The sequence below is a fragment of the Xenopus tropicalis genome, chromosome 2 (genome assembly GCF_000004195.4).
Source record: "Xenopus tropicalis strain Nigerian chromosome 2, UCB_Xtro_10.0, whole genome shotgun sequence".
NCBI lineage: Eukaryota > Metazoa > Chordata > Amphibia > Anura > Pipidae > Xenopus > Xenopus tropicalis.
Window position 1 is genome coordinate 150,927,804 of NC_030678.2, and position 23,146 is coordinate 150,950,949.

The 23,146-nt window shown below is 40.3% G+C and overlaps 1 protein-coding gene across 1 annotated transcript in view; it reads right to left on the reverse strand.

Annotated features, from left to right (window-relative positions):
• frem2 (FRAS1 related extracellular matrix protein 2) overlaps positions 1-23,146 on the reverse strand; it is a 123,772-nt gene that overhangs the window by 66,884 nt on the left and 33,742 nt on the right. The window contains exon 3 of the mRNA XM_018091727.2: positions 3,230-3,376. Within this exon, the coding sequence (XP_017947216.2) occupies positions 3,230-3,376 (147 nt within the window). The remainder of the gene's footprint in view (positions 1-3,229; positions 3,377-23,146) is intronic.

Sequence of the window (23,146 nt, forward strand, 5' to 3'; positions counted from 1 at the left end):
ATGAAACATCCAGCTGGGTCATTTCAGCCGGCCATATACCATGAGATATGCTTGTAATCATTTACAGTGTAATTACAGATAGGCTGATTTTTGGCTAGATATCAGCAGGGTAGGCCCATCGGAGGGCCCCATACACAGGCAGATAAGTTGCTGAATCCTTCTGAAGGGCCCGAATGTGCATATGTGCCCATATGTGACTTTAAGTCTCTTGAGGTGGTGCAATCACACAGAGATGGAAAGCATGAAGGTGGGAAGTGGTTAGGAAGCCCAACTTAATAGTGGAATTTCAGGCAGGTTTATGTGAAAAAAAAGCTGAATGGGGTAGCAGTATTTCCTAAATAATAACAAAGTAAAACAGCATTTGAAAAACTTGTACAGGTATGGGATCCCTTATCCGGAAACCCATTATCCAGAAAGCTCCAAATTTCGGAAAGTCTGTCTCCCATAGACTCCATTTTAATCAAATAATTCAGAATTTTAAAACTGATTTCCTTTTTCTCTGTAATAATAAAACAGTACCTTGTAATTGATTCCAACTAAGATATAAATAATCCTTATTGGGTGCAAAACAATCCTATTGGGTTGAATTAATGGTTTATTGATTTTTTAGTAGACTTAAGGTATGGAGATCCAAATTACGGAAAGACCCTTGGTCCCAAGCATTCTGGATAACAGGTCCTATACCTGTACTATAAATTGAATCCAAATAGGTGGGAAAAAGGGTAAAACATAAAAAGTGAGGCAGCATCTTGTCATAGAAGCTGATGTTACATTGCTAGATATTAATTCTGATGCAGAATGGATTAGATGTTGCCATGTAATGAGGATCTGAATTAAAACTACTTATCAGCCTTATTTGGGTCCTGGTGTTTTCTGGATAAGGGGTCTTTCCATAATTTGGATCTCCGTAACTTAGGTCAAATCAGGATTAGCTCAAATAAGGATTAATTATATCTTAGTTTGTATCAAGTAAAAGGTGGTTTTATTTTAAAAAAAAGAAATTAGTTTTATATGAATTCTATAGGGAACGATCTTCCTGTAATGCAGAGCTTTCTGGATAACAGGTTTTTGGATAATGGATGCCATACCTGTAATGTGAATTTTAAATTGTTTGAATGCTTTGAATTCAAGGAGTTAGATTTAGCCTGTAAACCTGGTTTCCTTCCAAGTATTCCTTCAGCTTTAGATACAAATAAGAAGAGGGTCTCCTCCTCCTCTCCTCCTCCTCTCCTCCTCCTCTCCTCCTCAAGATGCTTGCCATACTGTATATTGTGGCCATGCATATATTGTCCATGGGACCCTCAGAGCTAAAGGGATGTGGTGGTCTTGGGCTGGAACAGAAGTCTAAAACACAAGATACTGCATTTCTAGCCTTATTCTTTGCTGATCTTTAGTTCTCCTTTACTGGAGCTGGTAGGCTGATGATTGTGTTTTCCATTGCTTCTTTTATTTAAAACTACATGCACAGTGAATTGGGGATTTGGTACGTGGTGTGTGTCCTTAGACCCCCCAGGAGTGAGCTGCTGTGATATATGTATGTATTTTCCTGCATAGAAATGCCCAGCCCCTGTATCATGCTCACGCTGGAGAAAATGCCATTCAGCCTTAATAAGTTTAGATGAAGAGTAATCTCCAATAACAGAATACAAGCCGGCCGCTCTCTCCTTCTCCGATTCCCGGAGTGATCATGAAAGGAACTGTGACTGGTGAATTACTCTGTTAACAGAATTTATAGAAAAACACCCAGCAGGAGCCAAAAATAAATGTCAGGCTGTAGAACATGATAGCGTGTTCATTTTTACCATTTGGCTCATTGGATGCTGATTAGTTTTCAACACCTCTTGTATCAGCTCTAGCTGCCAAAAAGTCTGAAAAATAAGTACAGTAGACTATTTCAGGGAATCGGGGGGTATGTCACTACTTGACGAAATCAGTTCACAGCAGAATTCCTGGCAAGCACTGCATTCTTGCTGATGTTTGCTTCCTTCCACTTCTCTAATATCTACAAATGTTCACTTTCTAGCCAACTGTAACGGCACCACAGGGAACACAGGCTTAGCCATGATAAACCCCCTCTAGTAAATTAAAGCTCTCCAGGGGTTACCTAACAGGGCAGCTCTGAAACCAGCGCGTGGTCAGCATTTATAGGTTATGCGCCATGTTTTTCCCAGCATACACTACAGCGGCCCCAGTGTTCCACATGGTTTTCTAACACACACACTAAAGGTCCCCATACACGGGCTGATAGTAGCTGCCGATATCGGTCCCTTGGACCGATTCGGCAGCTTATCAGCCCATGTAGGGGCAGAAACGAGGTGCCTGCCCGATATCTGGCCTGAAATTGGCCAGATATCGATCTGGCAGATTAGAAAATTCAGTCGGATCGGGGACCGCATCGGCTCGTTGATGCGGTCCTCAAACCGACTGCCCCATTGCCGCCAATATAATTCGATCGTTTGGCCCCAGGCCAAGCGAGCGAATCTCAATGTGTATGGGGACCTTAAGGCAGCAGATTCTAGAAGCTGCCCATCATTTTGCTATTTTTCAAGGACAATTCTATTGGCATCTGTTGTTAGGTATCAGTCTTATAAAAAAAAGATGTGTGTGTATATACATATATATAGGAAGAGCACAGTTGGTGCTTGAAACGTTGGACCTTTTTTCTTTTTCTTAATTAACTTGTGATTTTTTGCAAAGTCCCTGTGTCTGCGGCTCACTGTCTGTATAAAAAAATTTTTGCCAGCACCCTGGGCGTTTGAACTTCTTTAGGGTGTGCTCTATTTGTTCCTGTATATAAAATAATATATATATATATACAGTTCCAAAAAAATATCCTACTATGATTCTTAAGTATTCGATTAAACTGTAGTTTGTAATTGCCATGGATATGGGGTAACACTGATTTGCTCTCCTTGATGCTTGGAAGCCCAACCTGAAGGCCAGTTGAGGCTAAAATTTTAATGCTATCCTAAGCCCTCCTGGACCCATATCAAATAATACATTTATATTGAACAACATTTTCTGTTACTATGAAATGATCTAAAAGGGGTCGACCTTTATGATACAACCACAGAGATTAAACCTAAAGGATTTAAAGCAACAGTTTTAAAGAACTAACTTAGCAGACAGACCCTCCAGAATATGCCCTAGGTTGCATGAGCTTAAGCTGACAATTTATGTAGCAATCCAATGAATAAATAATCAATATGGAAGAAATACTACTACTTACTGACAAATGATGTTTCTCCTAAGTATCCTCGACGCTTCAACATAACCTCCAAATGTTTGGCATCTTCATTCACCAAATAGTATTCTTTCTCTATGGAAATCCAAGCCCAGTTCAGCCGGAAATTCTGATTCTTTAACTTGTTCCCTCCTACAAATAAAATGAAAAACATTTGCATTATAAAACTTTGAGTTTGACAGCAACATCTATAGGCAACAGTATACATAAATAAACAGTACATATTAATACAGATATATATAATAACAATACCGTAACTTCTACACACTATTCCAGGAATACCAAGATTCCTAGAATCAACCTTTTGTGAGACAGCCAGACCAGGAGTTGGAAGTTAAATAGGATTTGGCTGCCTCAGGTTCGCTAGTACAGTTCTATGCAATGTACCTGTGTTCCTGACTATTCTATAGGCACGAGGGGTAATTTACGACCCAGGGGGTGCAAGTGCAAGTGTACTAAGGGGGGGAAGGGCACTGAGTATATCTAGCCTTATCTTTACTGTGTGCCTTAGCAGGGCCTGTGCACTCTGCCCTACCTTGTGCCTCAGAATGACAAGCAATGTAGGGGTGGGTAGGAGAGAGGTGGGGAGTACACCTATGTGCATTCCCATGCCTACCCCTTTAGAAATGAGTTTGGCTAATGCAGTCCGAAGGTCTCTATGCTCTAAAAAGACAACAGAGACCTATGGCTATTTCCACAATGCCCCACACAATGGGCAAATTACAAAAAATGTCTGATTGCGCTCTTTTATGAATAAGCCCTGACGTATCAAGCTGACACAAGGGCGGAGGCCTGTACTGTGCTACTTTACCTTTTCTGCCTGTAAGTAAACATTCTAAATGGTTAAAGCCCTGACACTGATTATTATAATGAAACCCAATCCCCAGTAAAGACTGAATACAAGTATTAGTTTCCTAACTGGTGAAACCCCATAAGAGGATGAAAACCTGTAAGCTAATGACTCCCTAAGCATCAAATTTGTCAGAGCCACACATCCCATTATCTAACTACCTCAGCACACACCACTATATTCTACATTGTATTGTTCATTATATATATATCTAAACTTTTTTTTCCATTTCCAAGACAAGACAATAGTTATGAGCGAGTGCAAGACAAACCATGAATTCTGCATGTCCTATTTAGGTCATACGCCAATCATGCATGCACAACTACCCCGGATTCTTTGGAAAATTAATAATGAAAAATAGTCTTATCAGCTAATGCCGGAACAGGAACACATGAAATACAATTAGTTTTTTTTTTCTTTGCACCAATTAAGCTTTTCATGAAAAGACAGGGAAATGCATCACTGATTTCTTTATCTTCCACCAGAAAAATGGCTTTGCATTTGCCCTTTTAGTTTTACTTCATTTCAGGACTTTGGCAGGGGAATTATACTTTCAGTCTCTATATCCCTATTCATGTGCCATTTTTCAGCTAACAGATAAGAATAATATACATATGGGAATTGTTATCCAGAATGCTCGGGACCTGGGGTTTTCCAGATAAGGGGTCTTTCCATAATTTGGATCTCCATACCTTAAGTATATTAAAAAAATCATTTAAACATTAAATAAACCCAATAGGATTGTTTTGCCTCTAATAAGAATTCATTATATCTTACTTGGGATCAAGTACAAGATAATGTTTTATTATTACAGAGAAAAAGGAAATCATTTAAAAAAATGATCAAACAAAAAAAAATTTTTATATGTAAGATTTTTCTTATACTGTACACTACAAAGATATAACATATCAAGTACTTTTTCTTTTCATAATGGCATTTATATATCGGAGGAAATAACCATAGCACTCAAAAACACCACCATCTTCAGATCTTTAAAAGAGCCATAAAGATTATCATATTTTTGAAAATGGCTCCTTTTGGAGCCCCCTTAAGATCTGCTAAGGTCCCTGTCAGTGTTTCAAATGCGGGGTGGGTGTGTCCTAGGAAGCACAGTAAGAGGGGGATAGCCAATCACAGTCTGAATTCACTTGCTGCTGATTGGTTCCTATCCTAAAGTGCAATGTGCTGAGTGCCACCGGCCCCCCTGCACTTCCAGAGAATTCAGCCAACAGGAAGTGGAACAGATGGTCGGGGCAAGAAAGGTTTGTGGGGAAATTTACAATAAAACAGCATAAAACACAACTTTTTAAAGCACATTCCTTCTATATTTAAAAGAGCATACTGTCTTGTTTTATTACACAATATTTCCCTTTTAAGTACACAGGTGTCTGATTGTAAACCTGGATTATGGCCTATAAATATCACCAACATTTTATAATGCCCAGATGAGACCTGAATAATTTGCATTTCTGTCTCCATATTGCAAGTGATTCTGGATAATCTCAGCATCTGACTCATATCACATGGTGAATGCCCCTGGAGGAAAACCCTTTGTTGGGATGAGTAAAGAGTTAGATTTGCACCTCAAGGGTAAATGGCTAATGCTTCAGTGCATCTCAGGAATGATGATCAACTCCTATTGTTATCACTCAGCTCAGCAGGCCTGTCCATAATATGCCATAAAAGCTTTCAGTCCCTGGATAGAACATGCCAGTAATTGTCCCTAGCCCTGTAACCTCATTGTATTAGGTGTGCAGACAGGTGTGCTGCGGAATATGTTAAATAATATCAAAATGGGGTAGGGTAAAGGGGCATTTAGAATTGCAAATCAGTACAATTTATTGATATTTTCATAGTGGAGATAGTGTTGATTTCATTGTGAATGTGAAAAATAGCATTACATTGGATTCATTGGGACCAAGCCTGTGGCATTTTTTAATTATCCTGAAGAAGGATCCCTGGAATTATAACCACACCAGTAGCTTCTGGGTTCCCCAGTGTCAATAGGCACATTTGAGCAGGAGAGGCAGGCTGGACATACAGGTGCTCAACACAACTATGTGTGGAAAGTATCAACATGTTAACAACCTTGCATCCAATTCAGAGAATCAGAGCTTGCACTTGTTGTCGTAAATCAGACTTTAAGTCTGAGACATGTATGCCTTTCTTCAAACTCAGTAGCCATATTTCTACTCAAATATAAACACAGCCTACAGATGATGAGATACATTCAGGTGATAACATGCAGGATTCTTCCTATAGGCAAGTTGGAAAATGATGTTACTATAGCAGTCAGAGTTCATAACAGGTTCAAACAAGTAATCCCTGAGTTGCTCATCGGTCCAGGTACACTGTACAAATATCCAACTAGGAACATCTATTGGTCTTCTGCCCAGATCATGAGTGAAGACCCCCGTACATTTGCCATAAGGACTCTGCTGGTGGGCATCAAAACACTTGTGATTGTTTCCTATTTAATGTAAAGCTTGGAATTGAAGTGTACCTGCTAGTTAGATGATTGCCACTTAATTTGTTTCCAATGGGCAATTGTCTGACAAATGGAAGCACCCATGATCCTAGGCAATGGCCTTTTGAATCAGTAGGGGGTTTTTCAAGCTTCATGCCCAAAATTCATACTTATTCCAAGAGAGTAATAGCAGGCTAGCGATTTGACAAAATGCCCAAAATCAGTACACATGCCACAAGGGTAATGGCAGGCAGGGTGATTTTGTTTTCTCAGCATAGGAGCTCTATGTGAATAGAACAAAATGTTCTAAATCATCATGCATTCAAATTGAATGGGTATTGCCACTAAGTAACTTGTAGTCAACTTAAAGTTGGTTAACCCTCAAAAATGCATGGCAAGGCATGTAGAAGCTAAACACACTTGGGGTCATTTATCAATACTGGGCAGATTTGCCTGTGGGTAGTAACCCATGGCAACCAATCAAACTGTTGTATCCACTCTTCTACCCATAGTAACCAATTACTGATTGGTTGCTCTGGGTTACTGCTCATAGGCAAATTTGCCCAGAGTTGATAAATGAGCCCCACTGTCACTTGAAAGCATTGGACACTTGGCAGAGATTGCCAGTCAAACTGAAGAGTGTTTCCAATGGGGCCATGAAGCTACAAGATGCTTTGATTACAAAACATGCAAAATGTCTGCCATTAACCTAAAGATGTCTTGTCTTGTTTTTTTTTCCTATGTCAGTTTGATAATCCTCTAACATAAAGCCAAGGTGGTGAGGCCTTCAAGAAATGTACAGCTAAAGGCTGGTCATTGAAAAAGCCAAGCAGCTACAGACACAATCGCATATGTATAGTCTGCAAAGATATTCATTTATTTTGCACAAGTTTTATTCTAAGCACAACTGTGTAAGAGTTTTATTCCCTTTATTTGAGACCATAAACCTGTCCTGGATTCTAAACAGATTCTAACACACAAAGACTAGAAAGCCAACCCAAGTAACCCAAGTGATGTATTTTTAGCTTACTCCATTGACTGGCATGCACTAGAGCTGGCATCTGGTTACATTTAGCCTTTGCTGAGTGCTCAGTGCCATACAAACAGTAACAGGAGCATGGAGTCTATGAAGTCTGCACAGGATGTTAGTCATGCAGGAACCAGATTATCAATAGAGGCCTCAGTACACAAGCACCAGGGCTGTGCAGTGTATTTCAATGAGCCGTGGTACTGGCAAGTCATTTCAGGTTATAGACTGTATGGAATATCATACATTGCACACAGCCTACGATATTGTCTTTCCTTCATTCTTTCACAACGTTCAAAAACATAACATTATTTGTCGAGCCCTAGAAATGATAATAATGGTGCTTAGGGTAGAATTACACTGTTTAAATATTATTCCCTGCAATGCAAACATGACGAGGTGGTGGGGAACGGGACGGGCTGGGAAATCTGGAAAACAACTCCTGTTCTAGAATGAATTTAAAAATATGTCCTCAAAAGCTATTAATGTAAGTTAGTGCAGTGGTCTGGGGGCAAGGAGTAGCTTGGTGTATGCTGATCAATGATGGCCACTATCCCATCTTCCTCACTTTGTCAGTCCTATCTCCAGCCTTGCAATAGGGCAGCAACAGAGACTAGAAGCTGTTTCCTAGAGTTGAGTGAGTAGAGCTGTATCAGTAGTGCAGTGCTACGTACAGTCTTGCCCAAAGAGCTCCTGAGCTGAATCTGATGGCTGTAGCCATACGGGGCCCAACTGATTTTTGTCTTACTTCTTGCACTATTTAACACTCCATGGGAAATTCTTAATTAATATTTCTTTATATTAGTGCACTAAAACCAGAGAGCCCAAAAGCTAATTCCACAAATCTATTCATACCCAGATCTTTGTCTAATTTTGCCACTCAAACAGTGCACCAAATTAGGTAGATTCGGTTAGGTTAATTGGGCTTTAGGTCAATTATCAGATCAACAAAATTCGTTTAAGAGCCCCACACAACACAGAAACCCCTAATATACCTTTCACTGTAATCTGTTCCTTCAAAATGTGTGAATAAATACAATTTTTAGATGCTGAAATCCAGCTGCAAACAGTTCTTTTCTTTCTGCATCATTTGAAATCCTGGCACAGGAGGAGAGCCTAAAACAATAATGTTACAAATTGTAACAAATTCTCCACAGCTTACAGACAGCATGCAGGAACTACAAAACCCACAATGCATTGCACTGCGATGTTCCTTTCCTTATTGACATCACAAGTGCAGGGAAAAAAATAAAGTTGACTAATGTTACATATTTTTGAGTCTCAAAGTAGTCAGATCAGGGGGAGTAAATGGGGCCAGGCTTAGGTAACTGTTTGGGTGGCGTTCCTCTTTAACAGGAGGCCTGATCAGATATCGTTCAGGAGGGGTGTCATTTTAGGCCATGTACAGGCAATAGGCTGCCAAAGTACTGGCCAAGTCCTCAGCCAATATTTGACTATGTATGAGAACTGTATCTAATTTCTATAATGTTTCAGACAGGAAGAGAGGGAAACACTGACATGACTAGTGAATTTAACATCCTGCACACAAAAAATGTTGCTATAATGTAATTATAGTTTTGTACTGTAACATTAGTTCTGAGGATTTTTCACAGTAGAAGACCATTCTTGATAAAGGTCCCCATTCTTTGGTCAATAGAAGACCATCCTTGATAAAGGTCCCCATATTGACTGAAACGCTGGACACAAGTGGTATGTGAAATAAAGACATTTTGTTGTTTTAAATCTAATGCAAGAGATTGCTGGTTCTTACCAAACATATATATATGTGTGTGTATATATGTTTATATATATATATATATATATATATATATATATATATATATATATATATATATATATATATATATATATATATATATATATATATATTATGTGTGTATATTTTTAGCTTGCATAAAGAACTGCTCTGCTGTACAGGTAAACAATAAAGGGATCTCAAGCAAGTGCTGTACAAAGTACAGAAGCAAGACTATGTTGATATTTAGGCCTAAATGACAAGTAACATATAAATAAAGCCAGCCAGGAAGGTATCCCAGACAAGTTGGGGCATTACAACACCGCACTTCAATCATTTGTCACTGCCGATGTCCACACCCTGTGCTTTATTTGCTTGAAACAACACCTGGGTAAGAAAGACATAAATACACACCGTGCGCCTACAAGCACTTTGTTAAACCCCTGGATATGCATTCTGGAGAAAAAAAAATCTTCTAGCCTGCAGGTATATGTTCACACGACAGTGTAATTCCATCGGTGGCGCCAGACTATTTCCTGCCCAATGTCAAATAGAAAATAAGAGTTGTCTGTCTATGTCTTGATGTAACCACCTTGGACAAAAATACTAGACATAGCCATAAAACAGATGGCAAGCAAGTTGAATTCTAGCAGGCCATAAGCGTGGCATTTAGGCTTCATAAACATTAACTAGGATGTTTCTCTCTAGGCCATTGGGAGGCAGATCACTTTGCGTGAAACCAAGGAATGCACTCCATTCTATTGATTACATTGATTGGATGCCTAACATTCCTTTGTAGAACGACTGAGAGCAGACACAGCCTGATACATATAAAGGAAAAAGTCAATGGAGTGAAGACACAAAGGTGGTCTCCAAGACCAGCAAATGATCACATCTAGTCATCAACAAACCTTTATCAAAACATGAGTATGCTAACTCTATTTCTTCCATGCCAGTCAGCCTGAATGTGAGCATTTCAGACTTAAGCTGGCCATACACGCACCGATAATATCGTACGAAACCTAGTTTCGTATGATATTCGGTGCGTGTATGGCATGTCGGCAAGTCAACCGATATCGCAGGAAGCTGCTGATATCGGTCGACTCGCCAATCGGACCGGTTAAAAAATTTTGATCGGGCGCCATAGAAGGCGCCTGACCAAAATCTACCGTCAGGGCTGAATCAGCAGAAGGAGGTAGAAATCCTATTGTTTCTACCTCCTTATCTGCTGTTTCAGCCCTGACTGTGTGTGGCGGATCTGACGATGTTTCGTGCGACCAATGGTCGCACGAAAGATCGTCAGATCGCCACGTGTGTGGCCACCTTTAGACCAGAACACACCACAACTTTCATCTGCAGAAAGTTAGTAGAACACAATTTTCCCAACTGCAAATGATCATACAATATAACATTACTGTTCAAAAATCATGATATTGTTAAAAGGGATTGTATTGCCCTTCCAATTACAGCTTATAGTTTATAGCCAAGTAATCTGAGGGCACTGCCATTTATTGGGACTTGCTTAATGAAAAAGCAGTAATAGCCATGTGCTGCCCAGCCCAGTCTGCAGGGCAGAATGCCAGCAATCAATATGGCAGGTCTATCCGGCTCTGTTGGCCAATGCAGAGGGATTAGCATGCTGGTTAATGAGTGATTTTTTCGCCAGGCATAGATTAAAAATTGGCACAAAAATTTGGCACACAAAAAAAATTTGCAAAGTGAGGAAAAATCACGGTTGCACACACATTAAATACACTGCGATTGCACCAAAAAAAGCAGCAAAATCAAAAAGGTTGCATGGTTGCCGTGTTTCGAAATTTTTTTACCATTTTGCAAATTTATCCAAAGTTGGGAAAATGTTCCAACAAAGAGAAACAGGACAGATTTGCTCATCACTATTAGTTAATAATGGAGGACATGGTGAAATTACAGCAAAAAAGAAAGCATCCCAGTGATTCCTACAACAAAATAATGGCCAGACTAGAGCTGAAGTAGACAATGCAGAGAGCATATAGGATTAATAACAGAATAATTAATGCGTACAACATAATAAAAGAAATCATAAGAGTAGAACTATTTGTATTTCATTGGAAAGTCTGAAAATAACCCCAGTCTTATACTAATCGCCTTGATGGTGCCTTGATTTATAGGGGCAGCACAATGAAATATGAAGACACATCAAGGTACTCATGGTTACTATCCAGTCACAAAGCCTCTGCCAGTGTATGTTAAGGCCTTGTTGCCTTGGCCTACATCTAACTCCAACTCCTGCCTTACGCAGTAATTCAGCTTGATAAGTGCTGCCTAGTGAGATACAAGGACATGCCAGGGTATTTATTTAAAGCATATAAAAAGCAAAATACATTTACAAGGTGCAGGGGAAGAAAATGACTGTTGAAAGACCAAGAGTTTCATGGGCACCAAGTCAGGTTCTCTAGTACTTGTCTATATAGCTAAACCTAGCGCTGGGCAAAACCCAATAAGGGCAAGTCGAGGGAAGTACAAACACAAAGTGTGCCCAGACCGGCACTGCTGCTGCCATCATTCTCAGACTGTAACTTTTCAAAGCTTCCAAAACTGTTTCTTTTAAAGTCTTCATTTAATCTTCTTCATTACCTTGTCTTTGTTCTGACACTGGCATTCAGTTCAACACTGAAAACATGGTGGTGGCTGGCTACGGGAAACTGCATTTGGGCACCGTTCAGTATCTTACTTAGGCTGAAAACCAAATCTGGTTTGACAGCAACAGTACGTAAGGCATTTAGTTGCTTCAGAACAAGGGGTGACCGTGAGCCTTCATGGTCTGCTGCTTCGGGCAAACTTTGGCCCAGTCAGCCTGCTTTTTCTTAAGGGCAATACAATAAATTACAGAGAATAATGTGGCACTTATTCGCTATTGTAGTGAACTCAGGCTAAAAGCAGAGTTTATCTTAAATTTCTAAAGGTACAGAATAAACAGTAACAATAAATATTCATTAGAGTTGGCTACTTTGCTTGCTTCTCTTGAGGCATTGTCCATACACACTGAAAGAACAGCAACCCTATTGTAATTATTCTAGATACTGCTTTGGCAGCTGTTATCTATGCAGTGTGCACAGCTACATTAGAGGGGATTACAGACAGATAGGGCATGTTCTTTTTTCCCATAAAAATGGTGCACCAGAGGCTTTTAATAACGTTAAGAGGGGCTTGGATAATATTTTGAACAAGCACAGTATCCAAGGCTATTACAATACTATAATCTACAATTAGTATGGATTTATTATATTATTAGTATATATAGTTTATATATGTGAGTGTATAGATTGTATAGATCAACATGGGTCTATGTGTGTGCGCACTCATTGGAAGGGTTGAACTTGATGGACTTTTTGCAACCCAACTTAACTAAGTAACTATGTAAATCATACAGCTCAGTACTTAAGGGAAGCATTTGGGGCTGGCTTTGCTGCAGGTCATGACTGGGATTCAAAATAGGCCATGGCCTTTCAAGTACACAGAGGCCCAAACAGCCCCCATCAGCTCAATAAATAGTGACTGACTATGGGGTCTTACAACAGCCCCTCTGGTATTTGCCTGAATCCACAGATTGCCAGTCCGGCCTGTTTTGGTGCCTTGTCACCAAAATGTCTTGGCAATGTAACGGATATAAGGATCTCTGGAAACTTTGGAGTAAATGCCTTATGTGTTCTTAGGAGTTATTTTTAATTTATTTCAGATTAATTAGTAATCTTGACTGTTTGAGGATTAATAAAGTTCATATAAATATAAATCTTTGGATGGTGTTCCAGAGCCCTCATGTAAAGCCTTCACTTTAAGCTAAGGTGTTCGGCAACAGATTTGGCTGTACAGATTCAAAGATAGAAAAACATTTCTGATAATTAATTATATATACCCTGAATATATTACAGGTATGGGATCTGTTATCCAGAATGCTTGGGACCTTGGGATTTCCGGATAAGAGATCTTTCCTTAATTTGGATCACCATAAATGCTGAAAATGCAGAATATGCATTCCACCATTTACAGTAGTGAAGGTAAAAATGGATTTTCTGTAGTTTTAATGGCTGATCTCTGTACACTCTTGAATTAAACGATTCCACACACACAGATTTTTAAATATAACAACCATTTCTACATTTATAGACTGTTATATATCTTTTCTTGATCTTTGCCTGCTGAGATTATACATCTAAGGACTCTGGCACATGGGGGGATTAGTCGCCCACGACAAAACTCGCGAGTCTTTTTTGGCGATTTCGGGAAATCACGCCGCCGCGTGTGCCATCCCGCCGGCGACTTACATGTTCGCCGGTGGGATGGCGGGTCATGGCAACTTGGGGAGATTAGTCGCCCGCGAACAGGGAGTTTTGTCGCGGGCGACTAATCTCCCCGTGTGCCAGAGCCCTTATTATTATTATTAATGATTTTTGTACTTTTTAAATGTAATATCTAAACTTGGGGCTGGAAAACTCAAGGTCTTATGAAAGATTCATAAAGAGGCAAATACCATCCACCCACACTGAGGCCAAGGAAGAAAATTTACCTTAAAGTTACCTTAAAAGTGAACCACCCCTTTAAGGGTGTGACTATCACTGTGCAAGTGTGCCTACTGATACTGGGGAATCCTGTAACTATTGCCACACTGAACAAGGGGATAATTCCAGGCATCGCAAAGGGGTAGTGTCAAAAGGTGCAGAAGACTTGTACCAAAAGAATCAAACACTTATGCAATTGTAATACAGGTATCGGACCTCTTATCCGGAAACCCATTATGCAGAAATTTGGAAATGATGGAAACGCCATTTCCCATAGACTCCATTGTAATCAAATAATTCACATTTCTAAAATGGTTTCCTTTTTCTCTGTAATAATCAAACAGTAGCTTGTACTTGATCCCAACTAAGATATAATTACCCCTTATTAGAGGCAAAACAATCCTTTTGGGTTTAATTACTGTTTAAATAAGGTACATTAAGGTAGGAGATCCGAATTACGGAGAGACCCATTATCTGGAAAACCCCAGGTCCCGAGCATTCTGGATAACGAGTCCCATACCTGTACTGGAAGTGTTGGAATTTCCACAACGTACACACAGCAGTTGTGCTCCTATTGGCACACTGGGAAAACTCCCATATACAGCTGCAATTCTAGGGGATAATACTGCATTGTGGGTAAGTAACATGGCGATATGTCTGAAAAATGTCATTTGTACACGGCACTGTATTTATAAATGAAGAAATCACTAATGTTAAAGGTGGGACAGACTGGCTATAGAGGCTCTCATACCCCTGTGATGAAATTACAATTCATCATCATTTCTTTTTATAGCACCAGGCAAATTTTGCAGCACTGCACATTAATTTATAAGCAATAGGGATCTTACAATACCTTAGCAAACAAGGGTTCTTTTTTTTATTCTTAAAAAAAAAACTAAATTCCAAGCTGAATCCAGTCTAGGAATGAAATAATGAACATGCCGGTTGCACTCAGGAGCTCCTGGAAGTTCTTGGCTGGTATTATGTTTTCAAATCACTAATTCTGACAGCTTAATCCAAGGTTTCAGACCAAACCCTTAGCTAAACAATTCCCTATTTAAAGGGCTAAGATGAGGAACACAGGTTCCATAACAAGAACATAAATATATATATATCGCAAAGCAGCAAATAAGAAAACAAAAAAAAGAAACACAAGTGATGATTTCAATTACCTGTGTATCATTATAATAATTGTAATTATATTAACACTAATAAATCATTTCTACTGTAAATATTTAGTTGATGTTAGTAAAAACAAATTGTTGATGTTCTTTGAATGTTTCAGATTTTTTTAAATTCCCAATGCATCTCAAAGACAAGTTCTACCCAGGGTTGGACTGGGGGGGGGGGGGAGACCAGGGGATCGGTGGAGCATCCTGCAGGGATCGGGTCTGGGCCCAATCTGACCCTGGTTCTAGCATTTGTTGGGTGATTGTGTAAAAGGAAAGCATTAAAGGCCACCAGTAGTGATGAGCGAATATGTCCCGTTTCGCCGAAAAATTCGCAAATCTTTCAAAAGATCCGCGAAACAGCGAAAAATTTTCGAAACAGCGAAAATGTTGAGCGGCAAAAAAATTGTCGCCCGCGACTATTCTTTTGTTGCCCACGGCTATTATTTTGCCGCCTGCGGCTATTATTTTGTCGCACGGCTATTATTTTGTCGCCTGCAGCTATTATTTTGTCGTCTGCGGCTATTATTTTGTCGTCTGCTGCTATTATTTCATTGTGCAGCTATTCTTTTGACGCCTGTGGCTATTTGTTTTTACGCCGGCGACAATTTTTGGACGTGCGGCGAATTTTTCCGCAGCGAATATTTTCATACCTTTCACGAAACAATCCACCAATAGCGAAACGCGGACATATGCAACAAATCCATGCCTGGCGAAACATTTCGCCCATCACTAGCCACCAGCAGAGCAGCTCCTGTGCCATCCAATGCACTAGCAGAAAAGGGATGTCCCAAACCAAAAGTGACTAAATAGAATTCTATTAAAAGTGAGTAAGAAGTAAAAGTGAAAAAAAAACCTAAAGTAAAACTTATTTGGAATCGAATACGTCGTCGAATACAGTGTGCAAAGTGCAATTTTGGACTCAATTTACTATATTGTTTACCCATAATTGCAGCCAGGAGGGGGAGTTGTGTCCAATGAAATTGCAGTAGCTGTCAAAATAACTAATGTGACTGATCCCTACAGGCCCAATTCCACTGTGAGTATTGATGCTGGCCAATATGAGTACCTTGAGCCACTGCCAGCTGAAAGATGGCAGTAGCTATGGGGTAACCATTCATGATTTAGATGGATGCACTTGCACTAAACACAATCATACTGAAGTGTGAGAGGCAGCTTTGGAGGCAAGTACCTTCGTGCCAATTTGGAGGCAGTTGTGGTCATAAATGAGCCCCTAACAGCCCACTGCACATTTAAATGCTCCTATACATTGTTCTGAGCAATCTGATTAGGTCCCAAAGAATGTTCTAATTCCAGCCTGGATTGGGAGATTGCAAGGGCCATGGAGTACCAAGAGAATAGAATCCCCTTTTAATATGTTTGAACTGTACTTGTCCTGTTTGTCGATCACTGCACCCAACGTTGCACTCCCAGTCTCATGTTTGGTCAGTCACCCAGGTTTTCTGTGTATATTAAGACCTATATTTTTAATGGGGCAGTTTACAGCACTGCAGATAAGGCATGGCAAGTCTGAGATGGCAAGTTGCCACTTATTCTCCCCAGATTTCACATTGTGCGAGTAGTTACAACCGATCACGTGACAGCTGGCAAACAGTTGCACATAAGATGGTATAATGCCATGAAAGTTTATATAGTGGGTGATATAGAGGACAAGACTGTGACATTTCCCTTTAATATCCTTCGTTTAACTGTTTTCAAGAAATAAAAAGAAATAAAAAGCTGCATGGGGGATTTAAAATCTCCTCCTGTGGGATATATAATCCATGGTAGGCATGTGTTTCACCTTAGCGTGGCCCAGCTATGCTACGGTGGTTTCTGCCACAAAGGGCACAGGCTTTAAGAAGTTCAAAGAAAGGATTAGAGGGGAAGTGAGTGCCAAAGTATAACCACTAATTACTTTTATAAAGCTGGTAATGACAACTTTGCTGAAGCCTGAGCTATGATTTTGGAGTTATAGAAAAGACTGTCCGTTTCACTGGGAGCTAAACATCGCATATACTTTTAGAGAGAAACTAGGAGGGCACTTTTCAATCCTCAAAGCAATTAGGGCATCCCACAGGTAATGTTTGCACTTGTGCAAATATCATCAGGTGAATGAACTAATGGCTGGTTTGATGGAAAGATGGGGAAAGACCACACAAGTGCCTGCTGAAATGTGCTTAGGACTTCGTTTGCAGTCATGCCTTTTGGCTATGGGGTGTAAAGAACGTGCATTACAGAAATCTGCAAATATTCTGAGCAAACAAAGATGCGATGATGTAAAGAAAGTGCAAAAAATAGAATCAAGCCATCCAGGCTGGTAGCAACAACAGCTAACTTTATCCACGATCTCATCCATGAGGTGTTTAGCTAATCAGGCAGGTCTGACATGCAGCCCTCCAACTACAACTACCAACATCTTGGTACACAGATAGGGCACCTGTGGTGTATTTACTGCACATACAATATCAATTGTTACACAATATGATAAGCCCTTCGTGATGTTTTGGGGTCTAGGGTAAATGCTGAATAGATTCAGAGGCCCATCACTGTGAAATTCATATGTATTGGAACAGAATAATGAGTAGCCCTGCAGTATGGGTATGGGAGAAGAAATGGCCAATTCAGCCACAGTGTTCCACCTTATAGGGGTTGCCTCTGGTGATGTCAATTCCTTGTGACTAGGGCATGTGACTTTACCTCCCTGTACCACCAAGCTGGAAGCTCTACAGAGCAGAGACTTGCTGGAGTATGTGTGCAATCATAAGTTATATAAGAGAAAAGGAAACAAACAGCAAAAAATGAAATGGTCAACCAAAGACACCCACAAACACTACTATGGGGCTATCCTGTAACCCACCGTAGGGTGGGATCAACGCTTGTGATTCAGCCCTTCAGCTGAATAAATACATTCAATATGGTCTACTGATTCTCCAGATTTCATGAGTTATTCTCTAGTAAAAACTATTACCCAATATTAAACCTAAATCATTACTCTCTCCCAGGGAACACAGTAGAAGTTTCCACAGGGCCACTAAAATTTGAAGTAGGTCCCACCATGTTAAAAAATCGGACATCTCTGCTCTCTCCTACCACTTGCCTTTCAAGTTGTGTCATGTTTGTTAAGGTTACATAACTCAACCCCAGTTACTTATTCAGTCATTGTCTGTCAGAATGTACTGTATGGATAAACGAAGTACTGTCAATCCTAGGGGAGAGACTTGCAATATGGTAACTGTATGCAATGCAGTCTATACAATCCAGCCTGAATTTAGTCAACCTGAATAAGTATTAGAGTCAAATGTGCCCTATAATTTAGTCTGTCCCTTAAAAGCAGACGTGTTGAGTCCAGGATTTGGTTCCGGGCAAACTGAATCAAAACCCTTAAGTCATGTCACTTTAAAAATATACGGTGTATGTCTGCCCTAAATTATACAGACTGAAAATATATGCAAGATGCTAAAATAATGGAGAAAAACTACAGTTTATAAATAATAAATGTATTATAATACTGGTAATGTTTTAACAAGGCTTTCAAGAGTCTCTCTCTTGTGTCTTAATATTGAACTGTGTAAAATTAGCAAAAGAACCACCACCCTCCCTTAGCATGTTTGACAGGAGCCCAATTAAGGGTCTCTTGAAGTTCAGATCCTTTTTTTTGTTACCCAAACACACTTCTTTCACCATCATTGTTCTAGACTCACCGGGAAGGGCTGCCTTTCATCAGACAACCGTGGCAGAGAATGTCAATGAAAATCTTATGTTCTTGTCATGGAAGGGTGCAAATGATAAGGTTTATGTTTGACCTACCCTAGCCAGAGCTGCCATCTTAGTACAAATGATTTTATCACATGACTCATCTACTTTTTGTATTCCCTTTTTAAGGTTGGGATGCAAAGTGGTTTATTTCTACCTATCCCAACAGGGAATTATATTTATTTGTTTAATAATCCATCTATTGTTTATGTGACCTACAACCACTAATATTCTCAGACACTGGGGTGCTGCAAATTGTTATTCAGCTACAGCAAGAGAGTAGCACTAAGCTTCCTGATGTGAGAAGTTAACTCGGAAACCAATACAGAGTATTACTTACTACTTTGTTCAAAACATCCACTTTTCCGTTTGGATGAAGTATAGGTAGTACATAGAAGAACATTTTAGGGCATGAAAGAGCCTTGTTTGGTCCTAGGCTAGGAGGGAAAGAAAACAGAAACCATTCAACAGGCTTTTGATCTATAGCCAGAGAGGAAGCTGGGGCATCTCTGTGGTTAAAGTTGCCATTGATATATATCATCATCATTATGATGAGATCATAACCTGTCTTTAACATAGCAGGATCGGATGTGCTTATAACAGGAGATAATGATCATAATGCAAGACTTAACAGGTCAGCCTGTTATTTTAGCACTTGAATTTCCCAGACATCCTCTTAAGACCATACAATTCCTACAGATCATGTACAAAACAAACACAACACCCCATATTTTTGTAGGTATGATATTAATAAAGAATGCTTTCTGAAACGCTATATTCTACTGGTCATTTCCTGGGTGTCCATTTTAAGTGAGGCTTCCTGTATACTGTACAACTTCCTGCCCCATAAAGGAAGCTATATTTGCACTCTCCAAGGTTAAAGAAGCCAATCACCTTACAATTACAATTTAATATTATGCAGATAAGATTGCTATAAGATATGATAACTATTAAGTTGCTAGAACACCACGATAGTCTGTTTATAGAGCCAGATTACAATACCTCTGCTTCTTGTAGAAGAATTAGGCACATAAAACCAAAACTTCCCAAATGGCACTTACTTGTCTCAGCAATGTGCAACAACATTTTATTTGAGACCCCAGCAAACGTTTCTGGGGCAACCCCCTTCTTGAAGATAAAATCAGAGCATGTATGCCCTGTTTAAGAAGAGGGTTGCACCCGAAACATTTGCGGGGATCTCAAATAAGACTTCACGTTGTTGCACATTGCCGATTGAGTGCCACTTTTCGGAATTTTCGGTTTGCTTCCTGGTTTTTAGGATCACTAACCCAAGCAAACAGATGAAGGCTATTAACAATCACAAGTACGATATGCAAAGAGTGCAAGCATGCATTGGATCTTACAGGATACAAGCAATTTGCAAGCACCAATGCAGCCACATTCAGCCGCTCTGATGAATTACACAACATGCACTGATGCAGTGGGTTCCAATAACACATTGCCACAATATCTGCTAATCTGCTAAGTGAATCCAAAACTAATGCTGTTATTAATTAATTCACTGGTACAACTAAAGTAATAACAACCCCCACGGAAAATATTTGGCAATTACAAAGTTGCTTAGATTATTTTGGCCTGCAACATAATAAAAGGTAATAAAGGTGACTCTCTCTTTTGTTTAGCAACACTCATTGACTGTTGACCCTATGAATATATAAGAGGGAAGGAAAATATATATAGCAGTGTTAAAATCAAAGGAATTACTAAGTATCTAGGAGGTGGCTCAGTAAAAGAATAATACTTTATTTAGCTGAAAGGCCCAGCATGAATAATCAGCTTTAAGCAACACCATTATGTTCCCATCCTGCTTATTTTAAAAGGTCAATTGTCTGCTTTCTGGAAAAATACAAGCAAATTCTAGTTATGATGCAGCATGTGAGAGCATTTGCTGGGATGGAGCGGAGTAAAGCTGTGTGAGAAAACGTATTATTATATCTTACTTTATAAGCTCCCTGCACTAGTACGAACTGTCGCTCTGATTCTCAGATGGGAACCATAATACTGTGCGAAAAGACCAAGTTTACAGATAATCTTGAAATGGAATTAAACAGAACTAGAAGTACTGTATGCCTTATCTGGGTAAAACAAAGAAGCTTCTGGATAGCAAAGTCATGCAAGCATTCAGCCATTTCATTATAATCTGGGCGCTAGGGGCACAGTTGCCGATGTGATCCAATCCGGTCAATCTGATATCACCCACCTCAAGATGGGTATATCAAGCGAACCCCTAAATAAGAGGATCTTCCAGTGTATTGCCAGCTTACGTGGATATTGTGGATGAGTTAAAAAACTGAACTGAAAGCGGGCGCTATCAGTGCACAAGTACACTCACCAAAAGGATTATTAGGAACACCTGTTCAATTTCTCATTAATGCAATTATCTAATCAACCAATCACATGGCAGTTGCTTCAATGCATTTAGGGGTGTGAACCTGGTCAAGACAATCTCCTGAACTCCAAACTGAATGTCAGAATGGTAAAGAAAGGTGATTTAATCAATTTTGAGCGTGGCATGGTTGTTGGTGCCAGACAGGCCGGTCTGAGTATTTCACAATCTGCTCAGTTACGGGGATTTTCACGCACAACCATTTCTAGGGTTTACAAAGAATGGTGTGAAAAGGGAAAAACAGCCAGTATGCGGCAGTCCTGTGGGCAAAAATGCCTTGTTGATGCTAGAGATCAGAGGAGAATGGGCCGACTGATTCAAGCTGATAGAAGAGCAACTTTGACTGAAATAACCACTCGTTACAACTGAGGTATGCAGCAAAGCATTTGTGAAGCCACAACACGCACAACCTTGAGGCGGATGGGCTACAACAGCAGAAGACCCCACCGGGTACCACTCATCTCCACTACAAATAGGAAAAAGAGGCTACAATTTGCACTAGCTCACCAAAATTGGTGCCTGGTCTGACGAGTCTCGATTTCTGTTGAGACATTAAAATGGTTGAGAATTCAGCGTAAACAGAATGAAAACATGGATCCATCATGCCTTGTTACCACTGTGCAGGCTGGTGGTGGTGTAATGGCGTGGGGGATGTTTTCTTGGCACACTTTAGGCCCCTTAGTGCCAATTGGGCATCGTTTAAATGCCACGGCCTACCTGAGCATTGTTTCTGACCATGTCCATCCCTTTATGACCACCATGTACCCATCCTCTGATGGCTACTTCCAGCAGGATAATGCACCATGTCACAAAGCTCGAATCATTTCAAATTGGTTTCTTGAACATGACAATGAGTTTACTGTACTAAAATGGCCCCCACAGTCACCAGATCTCAACCCAATAGAGCATCTTTGGGATGTGGTGGAACGGGAGCTTCGTGCCCTGGATGTGCATCCCACAAATCACCATCAACTGCAAGATGCTATCCTATCAATATGGGCCAACATTTCTCAAGAATGCTTTCAGCACCTTGTTGAATCAATGCCACGTGGAATTAAGGCAGTTCTGAAGGCGAAAGGGGGTCGAACACCGTATAAGTATGGTGTTCCTAATAATTAGTGATGAGCGAATCTGTTCCGTTTCGCTTCGCCGAAAAATTTGCGAAACTTTGAAAAGATCCGCGAAACGGCGAAAAATTCGCGAAACGGCGAAAATGACGTGCGACAAAAAAAATTGTCGCCCGCGGCTATTATTTTGTCGCGCGGCTATTGTTTCGTCTCCCGCGGCTATTGTTTCGTCGCGCGGCTATTATTTCGTCGCGCGCGGCTCTTGTTTCGTCGCCCGCGGCTCTTGTTTCGTCGCGCGCGGCTCTTGTTTCGTCGCCCGTGGCTCTTGTTTCGTCGCGCGGCTCTTGTTTCGTCGCCCGCGGCTATTGTTTTGTTGCGCGGCTATTATTTCGTCGCCCGCAGCTATTATTTTGTCGCGCGGCTATTGTTTCGTCGCGCGCGGCTCTTGTTTCGTCGCCCGCGGCTATTATTTTGTCACGCGCTATTGTTTCGTCGCACGCGGCTATTATTTTGTCGCCCGCGACTATTCTTTTTTGACGCCGGCGACAATTTTTGGACGTGCGGCGAATTTTTCCGCAGCGAAATTTTTCATCCGTTTCGCGAAACAATCCGCCAATGGCGAAACGCGGAAATTCGCCGCGAATCCATGCCTGGCGAAACTTTTCACCCATCACTACTAATAATCCTTTTGGTGTGTGTATATAGCCAGAGGAACAGAAGAAAACTAACCCCCATATGTAATAAAAGGTACTAACTTTGCCCAGGAGCAGTAACCCATAGCAACCAATAAGATGTTTGCTTTTAAACACACGACCAGTAAAAGCTACCTTCTGATTGGTTGCTATGGGTTACTGTTCCTAGGCAG